The sequence below is a fragment of the Maniola jurtina genome, chromosome 4 (genome assembly GCF_905333055.1).
Source record: "Maniola jurtina chromosome 4, ilManJurt1.1, whole genome shotgun sequence".
In the NCBI taxonomy this organism is placed as follows: domain Eukaryota; kingdom Metazoa; phylum Arthropoda; class Insecta; order Lepidoptera; family Nymphalidae; genus Maniola; species Maniola jurtina.
This window is the reverse complement of record NC_060032.1, coordinates 4,485,088-4,510,828: the sequence shown is the minus strand read 5'-3', so window position 1 is coordinate 4,510,828 and position 25,741 is coordinate 4,485,088. Positions and strand designations below refer to the sequence as shown.

Here is a 25,741-nt window from a genome sequence, read left to right as displayed (position 1 = left end):
CAATAATTTATTCCATAACAATATAATTGGCATGTCGCATTTCCGTCAAAAGAATTTCAACATCAACCCATCGCCAGCTCACTACTGAGTACGAGTCTCGTCTCAGAATAAGAATAAAAGAATTTACCGGCTATCAACACCACCGTCTGGTACTCTAAACAAAAACTCAGTGGGCATTTTAAGTGGCCAATCAATCGCAAACATGTTTTCAAAAAATATTCGAAATTCAATTTCAACAAAAAAAAAAGTTTCGTTTGTGATTTCGTTTCGATTGGCCGATCAAAATGGTTTAATTTTAATTTTTAATAGCCCTCTACTAACTTCTCTCCGTCGATAGAGTATAGTACACAGATTTAGCTTGCAAGAGGTAGATTCCTCCGACATCAATGTGCCAGAATTTCACGCAAGAAAAGCAGAAAGAAAAATTCATGGACGTAAAAAATCTGTTAGGTACGAGTAGGACTCGCAAATGATTTCTATTTTCATGGCAGCAATTTTGATATATTTACGAAGTATTGTCGCTATAACAAATAATAAAAAAAGACACATTCTGCGCAGTTTTCCACCTTTTACCGTGTACGAGATACTACCAACTGACAGACAGATGGACAGCGGAGGCTTAGTAATAGGATCCAGTAATTGCCACCCTTCGGGTAAGAAATTTAAAAAAGTTATTTTTTTTTCATAATTACTGTCTATCTTTGCTGTACCAATTCTACTCCCTTTACAACCTCTCGCACTGCCAAGGGTCACTGGTAGAGATCTCTTATAGAGATAAGTGCTTCCCTTTCCACTTTTTCTTTCTTTTTATTTATATTGTAACAACTTTCTGGTACAAATAAAATACAAATAAAAGCAATAAAACAAAATTAGTGTTACATATTTATTGAAATCGCGCTGAGCGAAAATGCCATACATTACATACATTGCATGAAATCATTACATACATACTAATTCAATTTTTTTAGAGGTGAAATAAATGTTAAATTATAGTAAAATATATTGATATTGCATTTGAATAATAAGTATTAAGGAAAAATCCTTAGTTACCTAAATTATTAGTCATCATGAGAAAAAGGTGAATTATTTCAGTTCTTACACTTAAAATGAAATAGACTTATTTATTTTATTGCGTACATTTAGAGATCTCGTTCGCTATTTTATCATTTGAAAAGTATGATTCGTCTTTAAGGTCTAACCGCGAAATTCAAATTTAACTTTGCTTTTCGCAATTTGTTAACTAATACGACAAAGTAGGCTTATGGCATTCTAATAGCGCCAATGGCAGTATCATCTCCACAGGTTTATATAAAAATCTTCTCTTGAAAGTGTTCAGTTTAAGAAATTAGACCAAATAATGAGTGACGTGAGTTACTCACAAGTTAGTCAGACTACTTCATTTGCCATAAGCCTACTTTGTCGTATTAGTTTACAAATTGCGAAAACTAAATTTGAATTTCGCGGGCAAACCCGTGTAGTTAGCCTTAATTTAAAGGTGAACCGTACTTTTGGTATGACAGTGTTAAAATGGCGAGTGAGATCTCAAAGTGTACACACTATACTAATCTTTATTTCACTTACTAAAAAAATTGACCTCTTAAAATAATTATAGACTACCATTAAAAGTGACCTCGACCACGACCTCTCGGTCCTCCGAAGCCTCTGCCTCCCCCCCTTCCTCTGAAATTTCCGATCTGCTGTTTGTTTGTGTTGGATCTGTCCTGATTCCTGTTGAAGTTTCCTCTTCCACCCTGATTATTATATGAGTTGTCATTTGTTCCCCTTGTTGGTATAAAAGATTGTCCTTGGTTAAAATTATCTAACAGACTTGGGGGTTGATTAAAATTGTTCTGCGGACCTTTCGGACCCTGATTAAAGTTGTTTGGTGGTCCTTTGTTAAAATTAGATTGTTGAGGTGGATTTCGATTGAAATTGTTCTGCTGCCCCTGGTTTTGTGGTCCTCGTTGGTTTTGATTATAGTTGTCTTGGGGTCCATGCATTCCCTGATTGAAACTGTTGTCTTGTCCTCGAGATCCCTGATTGAAATTATCCTGGGATCCTCTAAATCCCTGATTATAACTATCCTGGCCTCGGAATCCTTGATTGAAATTCCCTTGTGATCCTTGATTGAAATTCCCTTGTGATCCTTGATTAAATTTCCCTTGTGGTCCTTGATTGAAGTTCCCTTGTGGTCCTGGATTGAAGTTCCCTTGTGGTCCTGGATTGAAGTTCCCTTGTGGTCCTTGATTGAAGTTCCCTTGTGGTCCTTGATTGAAGTTCCCTTGTGGTCCTTGATTGAAGTTCCCTTTTGGTCCTTGATTGAAGGACCCTTGTGATCCTTGATTATAATTGTCCTGAGATCCTTGATTGTAATTGTCCCGGGAGCCTTCATTGTTGATGTCCAGGGATCCTTGATTATAACTGTCCTGAGACTGATTGTAATTATTTTGGAATCCTCTTGGCCCTTGGTTAAAGTTGTCTTGTGGCCCTTGAGACCCACTACTATTGCATGTGTCGCGTCCCTGAGTGTTCAAAGGTCCTCTATTATAATCGTCTGGAATTTGTCGCGGCTCCCAAGCTGGTGCTTGTGGAGTTTTTTGGCTTCCCCCAAAATCTGATTGATTTGGTGAATTTAGAGCCACACTTTGATTGGGTGTCTGGTTGTTAAAAGTTAGTGGGATTTGGAGGAGTTGTTTTGGCTGTTCTGTTTTCTGTGGCTCGGGCAGGTCTCCGAAAGATCTTGGCTGTGTAGCGCTAGTCACGACGTCAGCAGTTTTAGTTTGCGCTGACGACGCAGGCGTCGATTGTAAGGCGGCCTGCACAAGCGCCAAAAGATCTGTAGCTGAGGACATATTCTTTAGTACATTCAAGCTTTCTGTTGTAACTGGTGGTTTATCTGGTGGTGGAGGGGTCGGAGCTTTTGTTTCCTCTAAAGACTTCTTGACTATCTCCATTTCTTGTCTAATACGATCCTCTTTGACTTTCTCGGTCGCTGATTTGAATACCTATAACAAAAACAAATGCAAATTCACTATTCAATCTAAAATAAGAGAACTACAAAATTCGAGCTTTTCAAGAGGGGTGTCAATCAAATATATATAAAAATAAATCTTTGACTATCTATGCAACCTTACATGTCACAAGTCACAACTCACAAATATTATTTCTCACATACATTATTTCTACACGAACACAAAATTCGTCTGGCTCATGTCTAGACGATTTCTTTCCTATCTTAATAGATATTCTTGAGGATATGGGAATCTGTATAAGAGTAGAAGGGATAAGGCACCACTCACATCTTCCACAGTATAGTCGTCGTCATCATCACTCTCTATCGTGACAGGATCCAGGCTGGTTGGCTGCGGGTCAGGCTTTTCTTCTATCGGCGCATTGTTGGCTGCCGCGCTCACATACTGGCGCAGTCTCTCCACACGCTCAGGCTCTCGCGCTTCCAGCTTTTTCAAGTATGCGATCAGACTGTGCTGCTCCTCTGCTGATAATTCGTTGAAGTTCTTGAGCAAAGTTTCTAGGTCCGAGTCTGACAGACCGTCCATCGCGTCCGGTGCGTCTTCTTTCTCTATTCTGCACAACAAATTTAATGTGTAACGAACGTGGTGATTTGACAACGTTTTTGCATTATTGGTCGAGTACAAAAATTCGAATTCTACAAATAAAATTCTTTTCAAAAACTTGGCTTCCGAAGCTACTAATTTTTATTTCTACACAGTTTAAGTCAGGCGAATTCACGCGTCGTTTCTAGTATTTTTTGCTCGCTTGACTTCAACGAACGAAGGCGTTTAAACTTACTTCTTGTCGTCGTAAGCGGACTGCAGCATCTGCAGCGCGGAGGCGGTGCCGGACGCGGCGGCGGGCGCGTGCGTCGACTTGTTGTTGGCCGCGCGCGCCTCCACTTTCTTCTTCGATTCTGTTTCACGTTTCTTCGCTTCGGCCATACCGACCTGAAGTCAAATAAATAATTATAGTATTAAACAATTACAATTTGAAACCGCTTTTGCACTACTTGTGAAATAGAAATGAGATAAGAAGTATGCGTCGGGAGCGTCGTCGCCGTGATCACGGGTCTCCGTGACCATGTGAGCGCGGCGGGGTTGTGCGGCAACTCGTGAAGGAATAATAAACAGAAAGTCAAAAGAAACTCACCACAGCGTCCACCAGTTGAGCCAGCTCCTCGGAGGAGACGTCAGTCTTGCCCTGCGCGATGAGCGCGGCGGCCATCTGCTGCGCGATCTGCTCGCGGTCCACCTCGCCCACGCCCGCCACCGGCACCGCCACTCCGCTGCGAGCCGCACCGCTGGCCGCTGCCTGCTATGTAAACCAGAATAAAAATACGGCATATACTTATATTATATTCATTTTATATTTAACTAAACGATACCCGCGACTTCATTCACTTGGATTTTTAAAATTCTGTGGGAACTTGTCACTCTCCACCAAAATTCACTGCGCATTTATATTAATAAGATAGAAGATAGATAACTTACTCCGTTTCTACGCCTACGAGGTGGGCGCTTACGCGGACGGACGCGCGGGCGCTTCCTCTTGGCGAGCACCGCGCGCACCGCGAGCCTCACTCGCAGCTCGGCCTCCTTCGCACAAGTACCAACAGTTCCAGTAATCGCACATCACTTACTCTTATAAATACGAAAGTGTGATTGTTGGTCGGTATGTCTTTAAATCACGTCGCAACAGATTGAAATAATTTTTGCATGGATATAGTTAAAGACTTGGAGAGTGACAAAGCTACTTTTTATGCCGAAAAATCAATAAGTTCCCACGCGATTTCAAATCTAAATCTACGCAGACGAAGTCGCGGGCATCAGCTAGTTTAGCATATTATCATCATAATATCTGGCTGCGGACGTCCACTGTTGAACATAGGCCTTCCCTAGTGAGTGCCACCACACTCCTCACACACAGCCTTCCTCATCCAGCTGCTTCCCGCCACGCTCTCTATATCGTCAGTCCATTGCACCAGAGGGCGCCCCACGCTACGTTTACTTGTACGCAGTCTCCACTCCAGGACTTTTTAACGGCTTCAAAGGCCATCAACGCCATGGCAAGCATGGCTTGCCCACTGCCACTTCAGCTTACTAATGGTTTAAGCTATTTCAGTGGTCTTGGCTCTCCTGCGAATTTCCTCGTTCCGGATCTCAGGCTTCAGGGAAACGCCTAAACCTTAGCCCTTAATAGCCCTTCCCATAACTCACTCAGTGCCTTTGAACTTGTGGATTAGGCCAGTTGTAAATGTCCACTTTTCAGCGCCATAAATGTAAAGCGCTCTGTCGACGGTCTTTGTCAATGAAATGTCACGTTTTACAAAATTACTGTAAACGATCAAACTTTGTCAATCTTGCCTGTACTCTCGTTTTTCTTTGTCATTTTGTAGTGACGTGACGTTATCGCGCTATATTACAATGAGTGAAAATACAGTTCTAATTTTATAAAGCATTTTTGGATGTAATAATGACCACACATTTACAATGACTGAGATTTATTTGTTAAATAAATACGCCCGCAAATGTTTCCATCAAATACGTAGATTGCTTGACAAAGGCGTCAGAGCTGCATACTGTCAAATAATTTGACAAGTATGTAAGACCAACAAAGATCATTTACAGGGGGCGCTTAAGGCAACGTAAATACCTGTTTTTTATTCTTGATCCTCTTGTCCGCTTCATGCAGAGTGGCCGCCGCTCGCACGACGGCCGCACGCACGGCCGCGGCCGCGCTGCCCGACACGAGCCCCGCTTGGACCGCCCCTTTCAGTTTTTCCTTCGCCGTCTCGATTAAAACGACTGCTGCTTCCTGTTCCAGCATCTCTTCTGATGAATTTGCTTCCTCCTAGTGGAAAATAAGAAGTTAGGGGTAAGCAGACAGAAAATTCGAGTCCTTTATCCTTAAAAGTAAATCAATCAGATTGAAATCCAAGCCACCATTAACTTTTGTCAAAAGTAATGTCAATAATAATAATTACTAATTTTGGTCTCAGCTTTTATTTCGTCCCAAGCTTCCGAAGTATCTTCAAGAGCGAAAACTTCAGGTTATCGATTTCATGACGACAAAGACTTACGTAAAGAATCATAATTCATAACAACCTTTATTTAACATATCTAAGATTTTCTAAATACATACCTACTAATAATATCTCAATGCCTACCTTTTCCATTTTGAGTGCTTCTGCCAGCAGATCCACAATTTTCGGTCCCAAGCTCCCCAAGTAATCTTCAAGCGCAACAAGTATTCTCAGCGTAGCGACAACATTTTCTGCAGAGCCAAAGTCCTGAGGTGCCATGGGCGCTTGTTTCATTTTGCCGTACATGTCGGGACGCCGGGACGCGCGTGAGGCCACGCTGCCGGTGCGGGACCGGTGCGTGACCGGCGAACGCGCCTCCAGCAACGAGCCCAATGAGTCATCGGAGTTCCATGGCGATAGACCGTCATCGCTGGGGACGAATAATCATTCCATCCATCCATCAGCCTGTATGCGTCCACTGCTGGACATAGGCCTTTCCAATAATCATTATGAAGGGATATTTTTATCTGAACTACCTTCTCAATCAATGAGGATGTGACACGGAACTTTATAATATTAGTACAGATCACATACATGAAGATATCTTTGACAATATTTTGCAAGTGCCTTTTTTAGGGTTCCGTACCGCCAAAGGCATTATAGGATCACTTCATTATTTGTGTGTCTGTCTGTCTGTCAAGAAAACCTAGAGGGTCTTTTCCGTTGACCTAGAATCATGAAATGTGGTAGGTAAGTAGACCTTATAGCACAGTAAAGGAATAAATCCGAAAACAGTGAATTTTTTGATTACATCACACAAAAAAATTAAAATGCGTTCACGAAAAATTAATTTACTAAATCATATATATAGATGGCGCTGTTGTCATTAACTCGCGGTGTTGCACATAAAAATGTTAAAATATCTTGTACGATCGGAACTCTTCAAATGCGAGTCCAACTCGCACTTGATCGGTTATTTTTGTTTTCTCTTTCTCCAATCTGTTTTTGGTAAATACTATAAATCGACTTTCATGTTTTTTATATCCTACTCTGTCGTCTGTGCAGATGTTTGTCAATGCGACAATGAACAGGCATCTTCTAGGCAAGCGCGCTCCATCTTAGGCTTTCATCTATCTATAAAAGAAGTGAAACGAGACTTACGGTTTGAGCTCTTCGTCAGAAACGAGCACAGTGTCGAGTCCCGAGGCCGCGCGCCCGGGGCTGTGGTTCCGCGGCGCGGACTCTCGGCGCGACAGCGGGCTGCGGACTTGCTTGCGGGGCGGCGGACTCGGATTGAGACCCCTGTTCGATACATATATTCGTTAGGCGCTAACAACGACGAAACAATATGTATACAATATACATGTAGAAGAAGAAATGAAAAAAGGAAGACCAAAAAAAAAGAGGAATGGATTGCGTGAAAGAGGATACGCCTGTAAAAAGGATGGACAATGGGGATGGACTCCACATAGCATGACTCTACATGGGATAAGGTCAGGAACAAGAAAAAGATGCTGAAACGACGAATAATCCGCTAAGCACAGTCCACTTCGAGCCGATTGGGTCCACTGAATTTACTGAATGACGTTTCGTTACGTATTCGATTTATGATTTTAGACCACAATGCGTCTAGGTCATAAAAAAGTCATACCTCGGGATCGGACTGCGCGATCGAGTCCGCAGCAACCGCAGCGGCGACCCGCGGCGCGGCGGCGGCGCCTTGCGCGGCGGAGAGCGGCGCTCCGGCGACCTGCGGGAGAAGGAAGGCTACTTCAACACAACCGGACCCACCGGAATATTTAACACTAAAGTTAGACATGCTACAACGATTTTATGAGTATGAACGCAATATATAGTTCGACATGGCAATTGGGGTATGGCGTTCAGGCGATCTGCGTCGGGTCTCAGGTTCGAGCCGCCTTTACACTTTACACTTACTTATACAAAAGTCTTACCTGCGGTCCCTGCGTTCGGGCGATCTTCTTCGCGGCTCGAGCTCGGACCGCCTCGGCGGATGTCGTCGTGGGCTGGGGCTGCGCCGGCGCGGCGGGGAGCGCCGCCGGAGCCCTGGGGACGGGGACCTGCGGCGCGGGCCTAGCGGCGACCGGCGCCGGTCCAGCGACCTGCGCCGCTCGGGTGACCGACGACGATCAGGCGATTTACTGCAACAGACTTTACATTTAATTCACTGGTTTTTTTTTTAGCATTCTGGTGTAGTTCCAATAGAATGTAGTCTAGTTGACTAATAAAATAAGACATAAATATGAATAAAAAGGCATAACACCCTTGCAAGATGAAAATATGTAGTAAAAGCCATTCTTATCGATTCGATTTTCGACTCTACCTTGAATAAACACCTTCGACAAAATAGCTTTCATCCCTCAATAGGCTAGGCAACTTTTTTGGTAAACATTCCATATCCAATTCAGCACAAGTATAGATTAAGCTATCATTTGGCATAAAATCACGTTAGGAGTCCAGGCTGAATCTGTATAAACCCTAATAAATACGCTAGTCTGGTTACTGTGGTACGCGCGCGTCGCTGTATAAGGTGTTTCATACAACATTGTGACAAGGCGTCGAATCCGCGCATTTCGCTGGGCACCTACAACACTTCGCTGGGCAGTTACAACGCACCGTTTCCCGTCGGGCTTGTCGTCGGGCGGCGTGACGCGCAGGCGGCGGTAGATCTCTCCCACGGTGGAGCGCATCTCGTCCTCGTGCAGCTCCTTCATGCGCGCCGTCCAGAACACGATCCACTCCGGCTTGAAGTCATGCTTCGACGGGTCTTTGCCCTCTGTAAACGAAAATCTCATATAGTCTGCATCTCACGTGGGAATGCGGACAGCGGAGCCACCATATAAAACTGTAAATAACAAGTTTGGGCACGTCCTAAACGAGAGTAGAAGACAAACGACAAAATGAGCAAGAGGACATATCTACTGCCCGCCCCTACTCTGAGCCGTACCAAAGAATCATTGACGTTATACCCTTTCAAAAAAACAGAACAGTTGTACACTTCACAAAGATATTATTATTTTGAGCAACTCTCGAGCGCTGTATTAATTTATAAAAATACCCTGTACTCAGTTTTGGTGTTGTGGCGCTTAAACAACTAACAAGTCAGCTTACCGGCCTGTATCTCCTTGTATCGTCGGTTCCAGAACTTCTTCCACTCGTCGGGGTAGAGCGGGTGCTTCTCTGGGTTCTTCTCGTGGTAGGCGAGCGCCTTGCGCGCCAGCTCCTCTGCCGAGGCGCGCTGCTCGGCCGCCAACTTCAACTTGTACTCGTAGTTAGGAGGCCGCGGTTGCGGAAGTGCCTTTACAAAACAAATTCTGCTTGGAGTTTATCTGACCAAATTAAAAATGAGAAGATCCATAGGAGAACCAGAGTAACCGATAAAGCTCACAAAGCTCAACGGGTAACGAAGCTGAAGTGGCAATGGGCAGTGCACATAGTTCGAAAAAGCGGCAGACGTTGGGGTCCCAAGGTGCTAAAATGGCGACTTCGCACTAAAAAGCGCAGTGTTGGAAGACCAACATTGAGTAAACAAACATCAAACGAGTCGCAGGGAGCCGCTGGATTTAGGAGGTGCACGACCATGGCGTGTTTTGCTACAAGAGAGCTCTGTACAGCAGTGGATGTCTGTCTACCGCATAATGATGATGATGATGTAACCATGTAAAATATCTTTTCTCAGGTTATCTTAAAGATAAACACATTGCTTCATGGGTTCTGTTAGCAACACGTTTTTGCTTATTGCTGTGTTTGATAAACGTTAAAATATGTTTGTATTCAAATATTTTTTCCTTCTACTGACTACTTCCTTATAACCAGACAGACAGCCGGTCAGAGAAGGTAAGATTTTGGCCATATATAACCGAGAGCACCTCAGTAAGTGAAGCAGGTCAATAGATTAGAGTTTCTCAATATCCAGAAAATTAAATTGAAGGGCAGAAGTACCTTATCGTCGGTCGGTTTACTGGGCATGTTGCGAATGCTGTAGCGGGAGCGATACGGACTCCCGGCCCGCTTCTCGGGATATGGCTCGTAGCGCTTCGGCTCCGGTCTAGCTCTGTTACGTTACAAACCATCATTTTAAGTGTAAATAAAATTATCTGGAGCTCGAACTCTGGAACTCAGTCAAGTAGCAGAGACAACGGGAACATTTACATATATCACACTACTTGGTACATCATACTTCATTTACTTTAAAGAGATGATGCCTAGTGGTTAAGATATCCGCCTCCTAATTGGGAGGTGGTGGGTTCGATCCTGGGCAAGCACCTCTAACTTTTCGGATTATGTATGTTTAAGCATTTAAATATCACTTGCTTTATCAGTGAAGTAAAACGTCGTGAGGAAACCTGCATGCCTGAGAGTTCTTCATAATGTTCTCAAAGGTGTGAGAAGACTGCCAATCCGCATTTGGCCAGCGCGGTAGACTGTGGCCAAACCCTTCGCATTCTGAGATGAGACCCGTGCTCTGTAGTGAGCCGGCGATAGGTTGATCATGATGACCTCATTTGTCATAATATTATATGATTTATCAAACCCGCTGTATAAGCAAACCTAGTACAGATTCGAACATGGTCGATATATGATAATTCGTGCGAGTTTTAGCCGTTTATAATCTTACGTATATTTATCAATTCCTGCACTTATTTTGATTTATTTACCTATGAATCCTGTCGTCTCGAACAGAGCGGAAGTCCGGCTCGTCGCTAACATCCGACAGCGCTTCCAACGGGTCGTCAGGTCGCCTTTTTTTAGGCGTCTAAACAGACCGAAAAAAAATTACTTAATAAATGTAACCATAGACTTTCCATAACATTTCTTAAAATGTGAATCAAGGAGTTCTGTTCTCCATCCCCGAAGATGTTCATCAGATCTTCACCAAATTTATATGGGACCACCTGGGAAATATACTCTTTCAAACAAAAAATAATAATTTTCAAATCGGTACAAGCGTCTTCGAGTAATTGGGGAACATACATAAAAAAACCCAACAAATTGGGAACCTTCTTTTTGAAGTCGTAAAAATAGGCTTGCGCTTGATACAATCATGCTCAATGGTAAGCAAAGATGACGTCTAGGTTAACGTCGTGCTTAGACCAGCGGGGTGATTCGCTAACTCAGTGTTCAAAACTGAATGATAGATAGCCACCTAGCTCATTTGACATTGGATTTTGTTCTACTTATATTGCTGCTTCATTGAGAAATTTAAAAAAAAAATTCGAGACAACTTCAATGGTCACACTAATATTATAAAGACGAAAGTTTGTATGTGTGTGTGTGTATGTGTATGCTTGATACTATTTCACTTTCTTTGTAGCAAAAACTACTGGACGGATTTGGCTGGGAACGGATATAGATTATACCCTGGATTAACACATAGGCTACTTTTTATCCCGGGATAGGACTTCGTCTGTGTTGGCGTTTGCTGGCTTTTTCGGTGGTGGCACTGACTGGGAAGCGCTCTAAAGGGGCGCCGCACGTGTGTCGGCGAGCGCCGGCACAGACGAGGCCCATACTTATATAGTTTCCCTAACTTGTAAATGACTACAAACTTGACATTGGCTAATCTGTGTAAAACGAGACAAGAGAGAAAAAAATATCCCGGAAAATTAGAGTTCCCACGGGATTTTGAAAACCCTAAATTCACGCGGAAGAAGTCGCGGGCATCAGCTAGTCAAAAATAAATGTGCAGCCATCGAGCACATTCGACATTTATTTTGTTGAAACTTTGTTATTGAGTTAGCGATTCACTTCGCTGAAAGTGCTTCTTCACTCTTGCCTTGAAAGAAAAAATTAATATGTGTAATAGTTTTGTGATTATCAATTTTGGCTTATTATTAAGACTTACGTTATAATTGTTGCCGATCGGCTTGGTAGGCGCCGCAACTATTGGTGGCGACGGATCACGTTTTTTTCTAAAGAAAAACGTTTCATTAACAAATGCTTGATAAATAACAAGGGCCACTTGCTCCAAACTGCTTCAACTGACTTAATTAAATTTGAATGGTGTCTCTTTTTGACAAGTTTATTCATCGATTGACAAGAAAAGGACACATGTAGAAAATGTTGTATAGAAAGAAGCAGGTATTTGCAGATAAATACAAGGAGCCAAGAGCTTGCTACAATTTGCTAAAACAGATATCTGTATTACAATATGCACCATACAGATTTGTCTTAGCGGATTATAGCAAATTAAGCTTTGTCCCTTGTAGATGTAGAAATGTTAACTCAGCCACATTTAGCGGTTGGTGCAAGTGCACCTAAATATTAAAAGATTCAAAAGTAAACTTAACATACCTAACTCCAACTTTGGTGGAATCTGTTGAGAAAAAGAAGAAGACATATTTAATTATGATATGAAACTCGAAAAATATCTAAAATATTTAAATCGATAATAATAATCGGTTGACATAACAAAAATTAAGATTTAAACAAAAACATGTACAAATATAGAACCATTTCATATCCAACTAGAAGGACCAATTTTAGTAAAATATGATGACTACTTAAAATTCTTCGTTATTGTCCAACTTTGTTATTATGCACATTTGAGCTATACAACATGAATATAGAGTTCAATTAAATTAAAGTTAATATGATTGTAATATGTATTACGCGTAGAATCTTGAGAAAGAACTCGCCATTTTGCTTTATGTCAACTGTCATGCCAAACGTTACTTTTGACATAACATTGACACATAGAACAAAATATATGGCGAGTCCTTTGACCTTTCTCAAATAGTAAGCGTTATACATCAGTAAAGAAAAGCGTAATTAATATAGTTACCGAGGGAAGTGATCAAGTCAGGATCGACTACTTCTTCAAAAGTGCAATCCGGAGTTTCACTGAAATGGTATCCTCTAAACAACCATTGGTGTATCTGATCTCTGGAAAAAAGAAAAGCTTACACTCATTAATCTATAAATTTCTAAGATGACAGGTTACCTAAGCAATAAGTCTAAAAATTTGACTATTTGAAATAACAACATTGCTTTTATTTTTTGGGGCCACATTTGAAGCATTTACTGCAAATCTTGTAGATACTCAAATAGCTGCTTATCGCCAAAGAAACCACCCTCACTACCACCACCGAGTGTGGTGGCGCTCTTTAGGGAAGGCCTATGTCCAACGGTGGACTCCACAGGCTGATGATGGTGATGAACCAAAGAAACTTAAAGATAAAGAATAAATAGAAGGCTTCGAATATTATTTGAATGGGTATTTTTTTAAATGCTACCAATGGCAACCACAAGTTGATGCTGTTGGAAGCTAACTATAACTGTTATGAGTTATGACATGGAGTGGAAATATTGACACTGGGAAACGCGCTCAAGGAAAGACTTATGTCTACGATTGGAAGATAAAAAAGGAGAATATAACTGTCTCTCTCCTTGTTGAGGTTACACTTAAGTTATATGCTGACAATATCGACGCGCTCTTGGGAAACCTATGTTCACGAGTGGCAGATAAGAAAGAAGACAGTACTTTTCCTTCTCGTACACTTCCTTGTCGATGTTGACGGGCGTGAGGCGGCCGTACTTGTCCTGAATACGCTGTGCGAGGCGATTCATGATGACCGCCACACCCTCGCGGTACTGGTTCTGCGCACGGTACGGCGTCAACGCTGCGCAAGCTTTGCTGAAATGCCGCAACTGCAATAAAACACCATCTCCTTATCACGAAAGTCATGATTACAACATTGCTACAATCACAATTTTTGTGTTCCGTTCATACTGCCGATGTTTCAAAGACTGTAGTACATGAGTGCTGCTTTATTAATGTTGATCATCATCCATTCTCTATCCAAATACATATGTTAATTCACAGATGTCAAAAGTGAATTAATAATAAAAAGGACTAAAGTAATAGTTTCATTTTATTAATTCTTTTACTCATTCATAGGTAGGCTAAGTATTTATCCTTAGGAAAATGGCATCTTATAGTGCCACAAGTAGCCATACCTCATAGCGAAGCATAAAGTCGGAAGCCCTTTGTGGCAATCCCAACAAGCGTTTGTGCAAGGGAGACGCCAATGCAATTCTTAAGAGTTTTTGGAGTCCAAATATATGTGCTAAGGCCGGCCACTCGTCAGGTTTTAGTGGGTAAGTAAGTAAAACCAATCATATTTTAATTAGGACATCGGGTACCATAAGGCGGAATTTTTTAATAACACAATAATTAAAGGCCGTGGAGCTTCCGCTATTGGATGTATCCATTCCCTGGCCCCTTAATTTTCACAAAATGTACTCTTGTTCGCTAAATAATACAATTGATACATACCATAAACTAACTAACATAAATTATAAGCTATAACATAAGATAGATATATGTTAAGTATCACAGTCAAGTACTCACAAGGTAGTTGTATCGGTGCCAGAAGCAGGTGAGGTGGTTGACGATGGTGCGCGGATGGCCCTGCTTGATGCACAGCACGCAGATGTACGACGGCTCGTAGTGCGCCTGCTCCGGCGGGTGCTCGATGAGGTACTCAATTCCGAGAAGCGGGGCTCTGGACAGACAAAATTACTTTTAATGTTAGTAGCGCATATGAGTATGGATATATTTTGAAGAGTGCTCAGGAGCTTCACAATGTTGTTGTTCCTTCCCATTCTACCACAGAACAGTGAGAAACCGTGAACGTTGGCATCCTTATGTGATCGAGATCCAATCTACTTGCATACAAGTTTCTGCTCAACATTTCTGATTTGAACCGCTCAGGTGTGAAACCCCCTTGCGGCGTCCGTATTTCCTGCCATGTATAACCTAAACATCTTCAAAGCAAGAGTGAATAGACATATTTTAAGCAAGCGCGCTCCAACCGAGACCTCATCATTGCTTTTTTAAGCATGATTGTCGTCAAGCGCAAGTCTATCAGTATACTCAATAAAAATGTGTACTAGGATACATACGACAGTTGGGACATTATTTCTAGATACTTTGATTCAGTTCAGATTTTTATTTGAGGAATCATAACAAATGGTAAGTATTAGGTATAACTAGATAGTAGGGCAGTGATTTCCATCACCGGATAAATCTGTCTGTTCGTGCAGACATCTACCCTTTTTTCACGTGGCAACAACACAGACAAAATGCGCCAACCTTTGGACCACTTGTATTGCTCAATCGTTGATTGCTCAGCAGTCAGCACCAACAACTAGACATATTTAATAATAATTCAATGAATTTGCTACACTATGTAACCTCTAACTCCGGTATGTGATCTCGCGTCGCCCGCTGTTAGCATACCGAGGGATATTTCTCAACTAGCCGATGCCCGCGACTTCACCCGCGTGGATTTAGGTTTTTTGAAATCCCGTGGGAACTCTTTGATTTTCCGGGATTAAAAGTAGCCTATGTGCTAATCCAGGATATTATCTATCTCCATTCCAAATTTCAGCCAAATCCGTTCAGTAGTTTTTGCGTGAAGGAGTAACAAACATACACACACACACACACACACACATACAAACTTTCGCCTTTATAATATTAGTGTGATAAATGACGATGTATGGATGACTCACTTGACGAAGTCGAGAGTTTCCTGGATGTGGCAGCGCACGCCACAGTACTTGCTGAACTTGAGGTCCAGCTCCGAGCGAGGCTTTTGGAACTCCTCCACCTCTTTAGCCATCTTTTGCAGTACATTTTCAGTCTCTTTCGCATCTAATAAATAATTGAATTATATGTAGTACATTTATATTTTTAAATATAATTTTCTACATTTCAAATCTCATGTACCTAGCTATAGATTTTTGTCTGCCAATCTGCACTGGCCAGCTATTACACACGAACTATGGCCCGTGTTCAGTAGTGGGCCGGCGATGGGTTGATCATCATGTGATGATGTTAATTTTTTAAAGTGTTATATTTTTATGCACCTTTAAATTCGTCAAGTAAGCCTATTCTTACACAAAAAAATAATTTCCAAAGCCAATGTAGATCAATTAGCTTTCAAAAAGTTGTAGCTGTGTGAGAACATATTATAATATTTGTACCAAGCCAATTGCTAACATCCAGAGTCGAAGATAGATTTATGATTGGTCTCCCCAGGTAAGAATTATAGAATACTACATTTTAAGTCTTACCTCCGGATTTACTGGTTCCTTTCTCATTCATTATATAAGGGTGTTCCTCAAAAATCTTAATCGGCCAAATAGTCCTCATTGATAGCTTATTTTTGTGCTTCTTCCCAGATACATGAGTCTGCAAAATAAGTAGAAATAATTAAATCTTATCTCTAAGCAGTGTTTTATTAATGTACTACGGTAAATATGCTCAGGGTCTTCACAACCTGCTGTTCTACAGAACAATGAAACAGTGAACATTGGCATCCTTATGTGGTCAATATCCAATCTACTCGCAAGAAAATGTTGTTGCTCAATGTTGCTGATACAAACCATTAAAGTGTGGATTGTTGAATGCCCTTCCGTTGACCGTGTTTCTACCATGTAAGCCTTTAGGAAATTTAATAAGCATCTACTAAAGCTTCCAGAAGATATTAGAGATATTCCTCAACAAGTTCAAAAGTTTCTTGAAACTAATAAAAATCCTTATTACAATGTAAAGGATTATTTAAATCATAAGAAAGCTTGGGAATGAGCTGCTTTACAGCTTTGATGGTTCTAATAAGTTTAAGTAATTTTGTGAAGTGGTGATAATAGTAAGGATACTCAGCTGGGTTTGCTGTGGGCGCTTCTCAGACCTGGGCGCGTTTGGAACCTTCGTAGCTATAGTTGTAAGTTTACTTAATTAACTGTTAACATTACATCATTATCTTACAAATTCAACTAGTGACAGTCAAAAAGTGTACAATTTGAATAAATGCCTTGAGTTTAATTTCTTCTAGGCAAGTTCTTTCTTCTAGGTTCTAGTTTCTAATAAACCTCATCATTGCTTTTGATTAAGCATGATTGTCGCTAGGCGCAAGCGTATCTTGCGATAAAAAAAAGCACAATGTGGGACAACCTCCAGCCAAACCAATGACTTTTAAAAGGTGGCGAAAAGTGGGTGAATGAAGAAGAGAAGGAGTGTGTGGTGGCGCGCTCCCTAAGAGGCTTATGTCCATTGTTCAACAGTGGACGCATTCAGGCTGATAGGTGAATGCTTACCTGCAAGACAGTCTCCCCGCTGCACATGGCCGCGCAGGGGTAGCATAGATATATCCATTTGCCGGATATGTCCCGCCCGCGGCGCTCCACCATGCAACGAAAGGTTCCATCTTCTAGTTTAATCTTCAAGCTGTTCAGATGATTCTGGAACTCTTGCTCCGCCTACAAAGCAATACACACATTCTATTAAAAATCTTACAATAAAACCAGTCAAATCATGGAATATACCGCGAAAATTCACCAAGTCTTTAACACAAACCGACCATATCAAGGAAAACCGCCTTAAGGGAAGCTAAACAAATAAAACGAGGATTGAAAGATACTCCGTTTATTTAATTAAAAAAGTTAAACTGTGTTTGATTGTTGTAAACATACTCACCTTTACTTTGATTTAAATATGATAAATACATGCCCAAAACATCGAACACAATGCTCGAACATTTTTTTATTTCATACCAAAATGTGATCCAGTTTAATTTCATAGAACGTTCAGGTATTATTATCGCAATTCGCAATATTTAGGTAGTTATGCAATTAGACCTGAACAAGCCAACCAAGCTGTGACTGTGACACAGCTTGGCTTGCTTATTTAACTCCGGACACTTGATACATATACGCAATATACTCCGCAATTTATGCTGTATGATCATCATCATCTCAATCCAGCGCCGACCCACTAATAAAAAGGGTTTAGGCCTTAGTCTAACACGCTGGCCAAGTCCGTATTATCAGACTATTTATTTAATAATATGCCTACTACGATATTTTTATAATTTTTATGATAGTTTTTACCTACACTTCAAGGAAATTTGTAAATAATTTTTAAATACACATCAAAAACCGGCCAAGTGCGATTCAGACTCACGCAGCGAGGGTTCCGTACTCGGCTATTTTTTCTGACATTTGGCCCGATAAATGAAAAACTATTATGCATAAAAATAAATAAAAATCTGTTTTAGAATGTACAAGTAAAGCCCTTTCATATGATACCCCACTTGGTTCCCTATAGGCTTCTTGACATACACGACGGACAGACGGACAGACAGACAGACAGACAACAAAGTGAAGTGAAAAATGGAACCCTTATAGGAATAAGGGTTCCGTTTTTCCTTTTGAAGCACGGAACCCTAAAATTGCGAAACCGGCATGATTCGAACCTGCGTCTTCAGAGTTGCAAATTTCGATAGCTGCTTTCGATTCGAATCCGGTCGGTTTCGCAATTTTTGATATGTATTTAAAAATTATGCCTACTACTACCCGCACTAATCAGTGGCTGGATTGGTCGGGCCTTCATCGCTGTCTATGCGTGTGTGTTGAAACAAGACAAATAACCGGACAAGTGCGAGTCGGACTCGTGCACGAAGGGTCCCGTATCATCGTACAAGATTATGTACTTTTTAATTTACATGGCGGTCATTTTGAAATTTTTATTATTAGTTGTTATAGCGGCTATTAATAAGAAATACAAACTTTTTGAAAATTTCAATTTATTTTTATTTTTACTCAGATTAAGTTAGCCCTTGACTGCAATCTCACCTGGTGGTAAGTGATGATGCAGTCTAAGATAGAAGCGAGCTAACCTGGAAGGGGTATTGTAGTTTTTTTATTACATACCGCTTTGGTTTATACATGGAATCGAACCGGAACGCTTAATCGCTTGGCAGCACGGCTTTGCCGGTAGGGTTGTAACTAGCCGCGGCCGGAGCCTGCCACCAGACCAGACCAGAAATTATAAAATTCCAAACCCCCGCGGGGAATCGAACCCGCGACCTCTCACCAATAAGACCACAGCACGTACCACTGCGCCAGGGAGTTCTCTAAGTATTACGGTTCATGAGATACAGACAAACGGACAGCGAAGGTCCGTATACCTTCAGTGATAAGTACCTACAAGTACATTAACCCTACGGGTCGTATTCAGTTAGGGCTACCACGTGATGTAAATTCACGCAATTTAGGAGTTTTTTAAATAGACTTTTCCCAATATTTCAGGCTGTAAATACTTTAAAAAACTAACTTTTCCGTGAAAAAATTGTTACAAAATACCTAAATAATATTAAAAGTTATCCAATATTTTTTCTGTTTATAGAAAACCCTAGCTGTCGACCAAGCGATAACGTCCTCATCGTATGTACTCGAGGAAAAAGACGCTGAGTACAATTGGATTTTTAATAAAACGTAAATCGACGTTCCCTGGGTTGCTATAGTTTGTTGATAAAAAAATTGTGTTATGATAAAAAGAGAAGGATATAATAAAAAATCATGTGGGTCGTTATTCTATAATATAGTACGTTAGTCGTGCGACAAGTTGGCCATGAATGAGACCATGAATAATGGCGACTTCCACCTAGGACCTTCGAGATGTCATGAGCCTGAGTACTCGGAGTGTCACTTATCTATGCACATACATGTAGGTACGTATTGTGTAAATATTGTACGCAGGATTACTTAAGTACTGATTAAAAATTGTATGAGATCAATCCAAAATAAAAAAGTAGGAATTGGTTCACTGATTCATTCCCAATGGCACAACAGCGAACTACATCACTTCACTATTACTTTCAATATGGCATCCTAATTTTACAAGTAGCGAACGTCCGTTGCTTCACTAGGCGAGAATACAAATCCTCTTTATTCGCTATTCCGTGGGAATTTAAAAAAATCCGGCATTACTCCTAAGGTCCAAGGGTTTGGGCTGGACGTTAATGAGTGAGAGGGTCAAGACTTTTCGTTTCATATATTGTATTTAGATATAACAATAGCTTCTTTCAGTTTACTAAATATGTAATAATAAAAATAAAATAAAAAACCGACTTCCAAAACCACTACAAAGTAAAAAATAATTTTTGTTTCTACACATGTATGTATAAATGAAGCTTCACACTTAGATTTCTAGTTTCTTTTATTATGCTCGCCCGACTTCATACATACATGTGTAGAAACAAAAATTATTTTTTACTTTGTAGTGGTTTTAGAAGTCGGTGCTTTTAATTTTTTTTTTATTTAAAGCTTTTTAATGTACGAGTAAGTAGTCATTGCTTAGTACCTAAAGTATCAATTCACAAGCAAAACTTTACAAATCTACACAGCTTAGGAGTTCAGTACCTTGCAGCATCAGGATTGGAGAGTTGGGATCAGAAGTTTAAGAGGAAATCCCCCTGCATCATCAGGGTTGAGGAGTTGGAACTTGGAGTCCAAGCATGAAGTAGTTGCTTGGTGCCTAGAAGATTCACTATGAGCACTTGCTGAATCTTGATAACTTAGGCGGGCAGTAACCCTCCAGCATCAGGATTAAGGAGTTGGATCCAGAAGTTTTTATGAACCACCCACCACGGAAACGAATACGGGCCGAAATGAAAACCACCTCCTTTTTGAAGGTCGGTTAAAAATACGACTATATATAGAACAATCGCGCGCGACGATAAGTGGAATTTGTCGTGTGCGTGATTTATCTAGTCCATAACAAAGATTTTGGCCAAGATTAAAGGAGTGCAACTTTTGTATGTCGTACTCCTAATATTCTGTAAACGAGGTGAGGTAACTTATATCAAGGATGGGTAGGAAGTGACTACTCTGATGAAGAATGTATAAAGTACAGTCTTCATAAGATATTTTATTACTTTCGTAATAAAATATTCAATGCAGGCTTAGCAGATATTATTATTTAGCAAAGAAAACGTCGAATTAGCTTTCGCAAAGAAATAAATAAATAGATAGAGAGTAATATATTAAGTGTCATATTTTAATAAAATAAAATAATTAGAAATTAGTATGTATCCTATCACTCAATTCTTTTTTATTAGATAGGTAATTAGTTAGAAATAATTTTCCAGTTAGAACAGAACTACACTTCTTTATGTATGGGTGTTTGTACTGGAGCCTATTAAATGACATCTTATTTTTACATTTATTCGCCTGATAAAGTAAATAAATTCGTTAGAAGTGATTTATAATTGATTTGTGTTGAAAAGGGTTACAAATATAACCAGTAGAATCAAACACGTCGTAGAGTGTTTCACTATAAACCACCAGCACAGCCCTATTCAGTACCTTAGGGCTATGTAATTTAGATGTCTCTATGAAATAAAGTGTCTAGCACCAAAATTGTTCCAGAAATGTTTCTGTGTGTAAATCTGTATAGAGTCAATCAATGCCTAGACACTCCTTTGCATAAAATTAATGTAATGAACATTCATTCGAAATCAATGTGAAATAAATTTCACATAGTAAATTATTTATCTGGTCCAACTGCTTTGCAGGTACATAAGTCTTATTAATTTATTCCATTCCAACATAAAAACAGAATCGAAGGAACTGCACTTGTTTTCAGGATAATGTTTGAAATGTCTCAACAAATTAGGAGGGGAAAACTTCTGTGCCACTATTTACTTGAGTCTCAGGTGTAGGTCTATAGAGCACACTTAGAGTTTGCTCAGACTTAAGAAACTGCTAAAACGAGACAATGTTATATGTCTGGCATAGATCTGAATTGTTTTAACTGAAACTTTAGTCTGGGAAAGTCAAAGTGTGCTCTGTTAATTTCAGTCTCACTAACAGACATTGAATTGTATCATTCATCAATAACTTTGCCTTTATTATTTCTAATTATTCTTGTTAGGAACATTCAAAACACTGAAATTTTCTCTTAACTTTTGTTAATCCTCAGAAACAAGTCATCCTACCGATCCATTATCATTTGTCCAAGATATTCCTGGTATATTTGTAATGTTAAAATATTTTTTGTAGCAAAACTGGGTGGTTTATAATTTTAAGTTAGTCCTGTGTCAATCATGAACAATTCGGTCATTTGACCCAGGTCTCGTAAAAGTTATTGGTGATTGCAATCATTCATTTTTAACTATCTGGTTCAACCAATCGGCAAGATTCAAGAATGAAATAAAATATTGATTACATCTGTAATTATTAAATGATATCATTCAATAATTCTTCCTAGCCGGCAAGTTGGCACCATTGCTTTGTATGCTTTATTCCATAGTATTTAGGGTTTATTATTATATGAACTGAAAATTCGTGATGAACCAAGACCCCTCATGATTGATTGATCCAAACGTACCAAATGAATGAACAACCCAAATGACTGGTTTTGTGGCACTAAGCAATACTTGAATAATCGAATCCTAGAGAATGACACAGGACTACTTACTACTTATTAATTTTACTTTGATTTTATAATTTCAAGTACCAAAGGAAAATGTCAAAATATAGTTGCCTGAAAGTTATAAATGTTCAAAACCATAGTCTACAGAGGTCTAATTTTTTATTATAGTTATATAAATATTTGAAATATTATAATAATCTTAAGGATACTCAACATAATGCAAAAAAGTAAAATGAATTCTTACCTTAGTGCATAAAGGTGCATCTTGAATTTCCGGCTTTTGTTTTGGCACTTGGGTTACAGTGTCTTCATAGCCCTCTGCCCCCGGGGGGCAGTCAGGGAGGTCCATTTTGAGGCACTAACACTTGTTAGTTTATGAGCACAGAATGTTCATAAACTATTATCACAAATATTTTATTTTTCACTATCTTCTGCAGCAACTGTAAAACAAAGCAATATAACTCCTTAGTATTTCCATTTTTTATCATTGCAGTAAAATATTATAATATGGGTACATAAAGTGATACTTACACTGTCCGATGTATGTTGAATATTAAAGACCGATTTTATGAACTTAAACTGAATGTAAAAAATAAACATTAGAGTTAATGCTACAATATCCTGGCTTGATTTCTTGACATTCATAGTGTAATACTCAGACCCCATTCACCTTAGTACCACACATTATTTTGCAGGATAAATCATACAGAATATGTAATGGTGCACATACACTGAGTATAGAACTATTCATACAGTCAAAACATTGTACATTTTTTGAAGTACAAGCACCTTGTGAATGGTTCTATAATTAATTGTTATGTATGCACCATAACAATATTATTCAGTAAGATTTATGGTGCAAAAAACATAGAGTGCAAATACCATATAAACAGGGTTTTATGACAAGATTCATCAAATAAGCTTTTACTTTTAATAATAAATAAATATTAAAATTGGGTAAATGGAAGCAAATTGAATGACTATCATCATGAACATTTCTTAGACATATTTAGAATCATTTTGTTGCAGCAATGGAGGACACCACTTGTTTTGTAAGTTAATATATACATTTTTTTTAAGTAATCCACCACACTTCCACGAAAAATAAAAGCAGACTTGGTGACATCTGTTGGACATTATGAATTTTTCATATTTTTTGTTGTGCTTTCATCAGAGGCTACCAAGAACTATTGATGAAAATATCTAAGGTATTTTATTTCTTTGTATTGATAGATATTGTAATTGTAATTTTTACTTAGATATAGCTATTGTTTAAGTTCATACACAACTAAATCAAAATTAGAAACTTTACTGAAGAGCAACAAATCTTGCTCTTTTCAGAGGTTTGAGTTGTTATGGATATGTTTTTTTGAAATCTCAGTTGCTTTTTTATTTCTTTAAAAGTTTCTGTTGGAATTTTTCTTGTTTTTGCCTGGCCGAAACAATGCATCTCTTGATTCTCTAGCAAATGTTACAACGGACAAAAAATACTTACATTTTTTTTTAGAATTTAAGCAGTGTTATGGTAATATTTTTGCATTTTGAAAAGAGAAATGCTGCTGAGTTTCTTGCTGGCTCTTTTTATCAGTATCTGTTTTTCGAACCAGTGATAGAGTATAGAATAATCATAGAGCAACCTGGTGGCCTACATGAAATAAAGATATTTAAACTTACAAATAATTTTGACTTTCCAATATAGGCAACACAGTTATTTTAACTGACTAGCATGTTGAATGTAACTTTGTAATAAAACAACAAAAATAAATCACAGATTTTCAAGCACTAACAGCAATTTAATATTACGGAATTGCTATGTACCTGGTGCTTCAATATTCACTAACAAAATTTCAAACTCAGATTGCATAGTGCATACCTCCTATAAAAATGCTAACAGTCCCGGCTTGACACCTGCCTGCTCTTAATACACTCACAAAATATGTAAGAATACTTTGTGTGGAGTTAGCAGGAAGTGCAAAATTATGCCTATTAGGCATTTGTATTGAATAGGATAAAAGGAATACATACGTATATGAAATCACATCTATGAAAAAAGTATTAAAGCATAATTTTTCACCTATAAGGTCTCATTTTGAGTTATGTTATTTATCAAGAAATTTGAAAACACTACCTATCCTAAAACTAGAATTTCTTAACAAATTAACTTTCATTTAATAGCAGTATTGTAGAGTACATTTAACTATTCTTATATAACATAAATAAATTGCTACTTACCCTTGTTACTGAAAACTTTGTTAAATCACTCACTTTAAACATACAGTAATATTATTCAGTATCGTAATATTATATTCGAAGCTTCAGTAATTAACACACGGGGCTCTAAGAACGTATTTTCTTATATTTTTGAAGTCAGAGTAAAATAAATGTACTTAAATAGGTTATAAATTAAACTTCTTTTGTTTGACATCTTAGATAGGTACCTGCTATGTTCCTTTAAATAATAATTGTTAAATAAAGATACTGACCTTATAACGCGCACAATGTGCGAAATATATCAATATCCCAGTATTTATTTTATACAATAGTCTTCATACACTGTGATGCGCAGTCATCGATTAGGATTAGAAACGACTAACGCCTTCATTACACATCGAAATTATATCACTAATCACACAATGTGCTAAACATTATACTCTCTCAGATCCAATTGAGAAGTTTTATAAATAAAGACAGCATTGATTATTTAAAATACTTCAAGCAGAGCGAGAAATAATTTTTACAATTTACATCATTTTGGAAAGAATGGAAGCCATTTTTGATTTTTCATTTTATGTCAAATTTTCTTTTTTTTTTCTCGTCTGGCTTGTTTTACAACTATGGGTTCTAGCCCTTTTCATCCAGTCTCAGATATGTAAAAAGTACTCTGTGGTCTCAGACTAATAATAATTCTAAGTAACTATTTGCTTTTTCCTTTCCAATTTCAAATCCCGATTTTTCATTATTTTATACATAATACTATATAGTTTCCCTAACTTGTAAATAACTACAAACCTGACATCTGACATTGGCTAATCTATGTAAAGCCAGACGAGAAAAAAAAACTATTTCCTTAAGGGGCATGAGACGGGCCTGCCCGCGAAATTCAAATTTAATTTGGTTGTTCGCATTTTTTAAACTAATACGACAACGTAGGCTTATGGCATTTTCAATTGCGACAATGGCAGTATCATCCTCACAGGTTTATATAAAAATCTTTACTTGAAAAGGTCCAGGTTAAGAAGTTAGCTGTAGTATCGACTAATTCTGACACATTAGTCGATACTACCGCCAGTGCAGAACCTCATAGCTTTATGCTCAAGTCAGTATTTGCTTTCAAGTCTAAGCTTAAAAAGATACTATTAGAAAAGCAAAAGAGCTTGGTGGCACTTACTTGAGTTTACTTTTTTATCATCAATCCGGTATTCTGGAAAGTAGCCTGAAAAATAGCGCAGGGAGTTTCC

At 39.0% G+C, this 25,741-nt stretch overlaps 1 protein-coding gene across 3 annotated transcripts; it reads right to left on the bottom strand.

Annotated features, from left to right (window-relative positions):
- Window positions 1–852: 852 nt before the first annotated feature.
- On the bottom strand, window positions 853–25,060 carry LOC123864635 (uncharacterized protein CG7065-like). 3 transcript variants are annotated; one of them, XM_045905229.1, is made up of 23 exons: window positions 24,767–25,060; window positions 22,528–22,723; window positions 17,165–17,326; window positions 16,142–16,259; window positions 15,578–15,719; window positions 14,412–14,565; window positions 13,542–13,708; window positions 12,843–12,943; window positions 12,353–12,374; window positions 11,904–11,970; window positions 10,717–10,814; window positions 10,001–10,112; window positions 9,170–9,356; window positions 8,675–8,834; window positions 7,993–8,199; window positions 7,689–7,787; window positions 7,199–7,339; window positions 6,182–6,467; window positions 5,668–5,865; window positions 4,165–4,329; window positions 3,811–3,962; window positions 3,300–3,585; window positions 853–3,005 (listed from the first exon to the last, which is right to left on the bottom strand). In XM_045905229.1, exons 2-23 carry the CDS (start codon window positions 22,630–22,632, stop codon window positions 1,620–1,622), a joined length of 4,515 nt encoding a protein of 1,504 aa, XP_045761185.1. In that variant the 5' UTR covers window positions 22,633–22,723; window positions 24,767–25,060; the 3' UTR covers window positions 853–1,619. The 3 variants fall into 3 exon arrangements, with proteins under 3 accessions (XP_045761185.1, XP_045761187.1, XP_045761188.1); XM_045905231.1 differs by having other exon boundaries at window positions 22,528–22,727; window positions 24,771–25,060; XM_045905232.1 differs by lacking the exon at window positions 22,528–22,723.
- Between the last annotated feature and the right edge of the window lie 681 nt (window positions 25,061–25,741).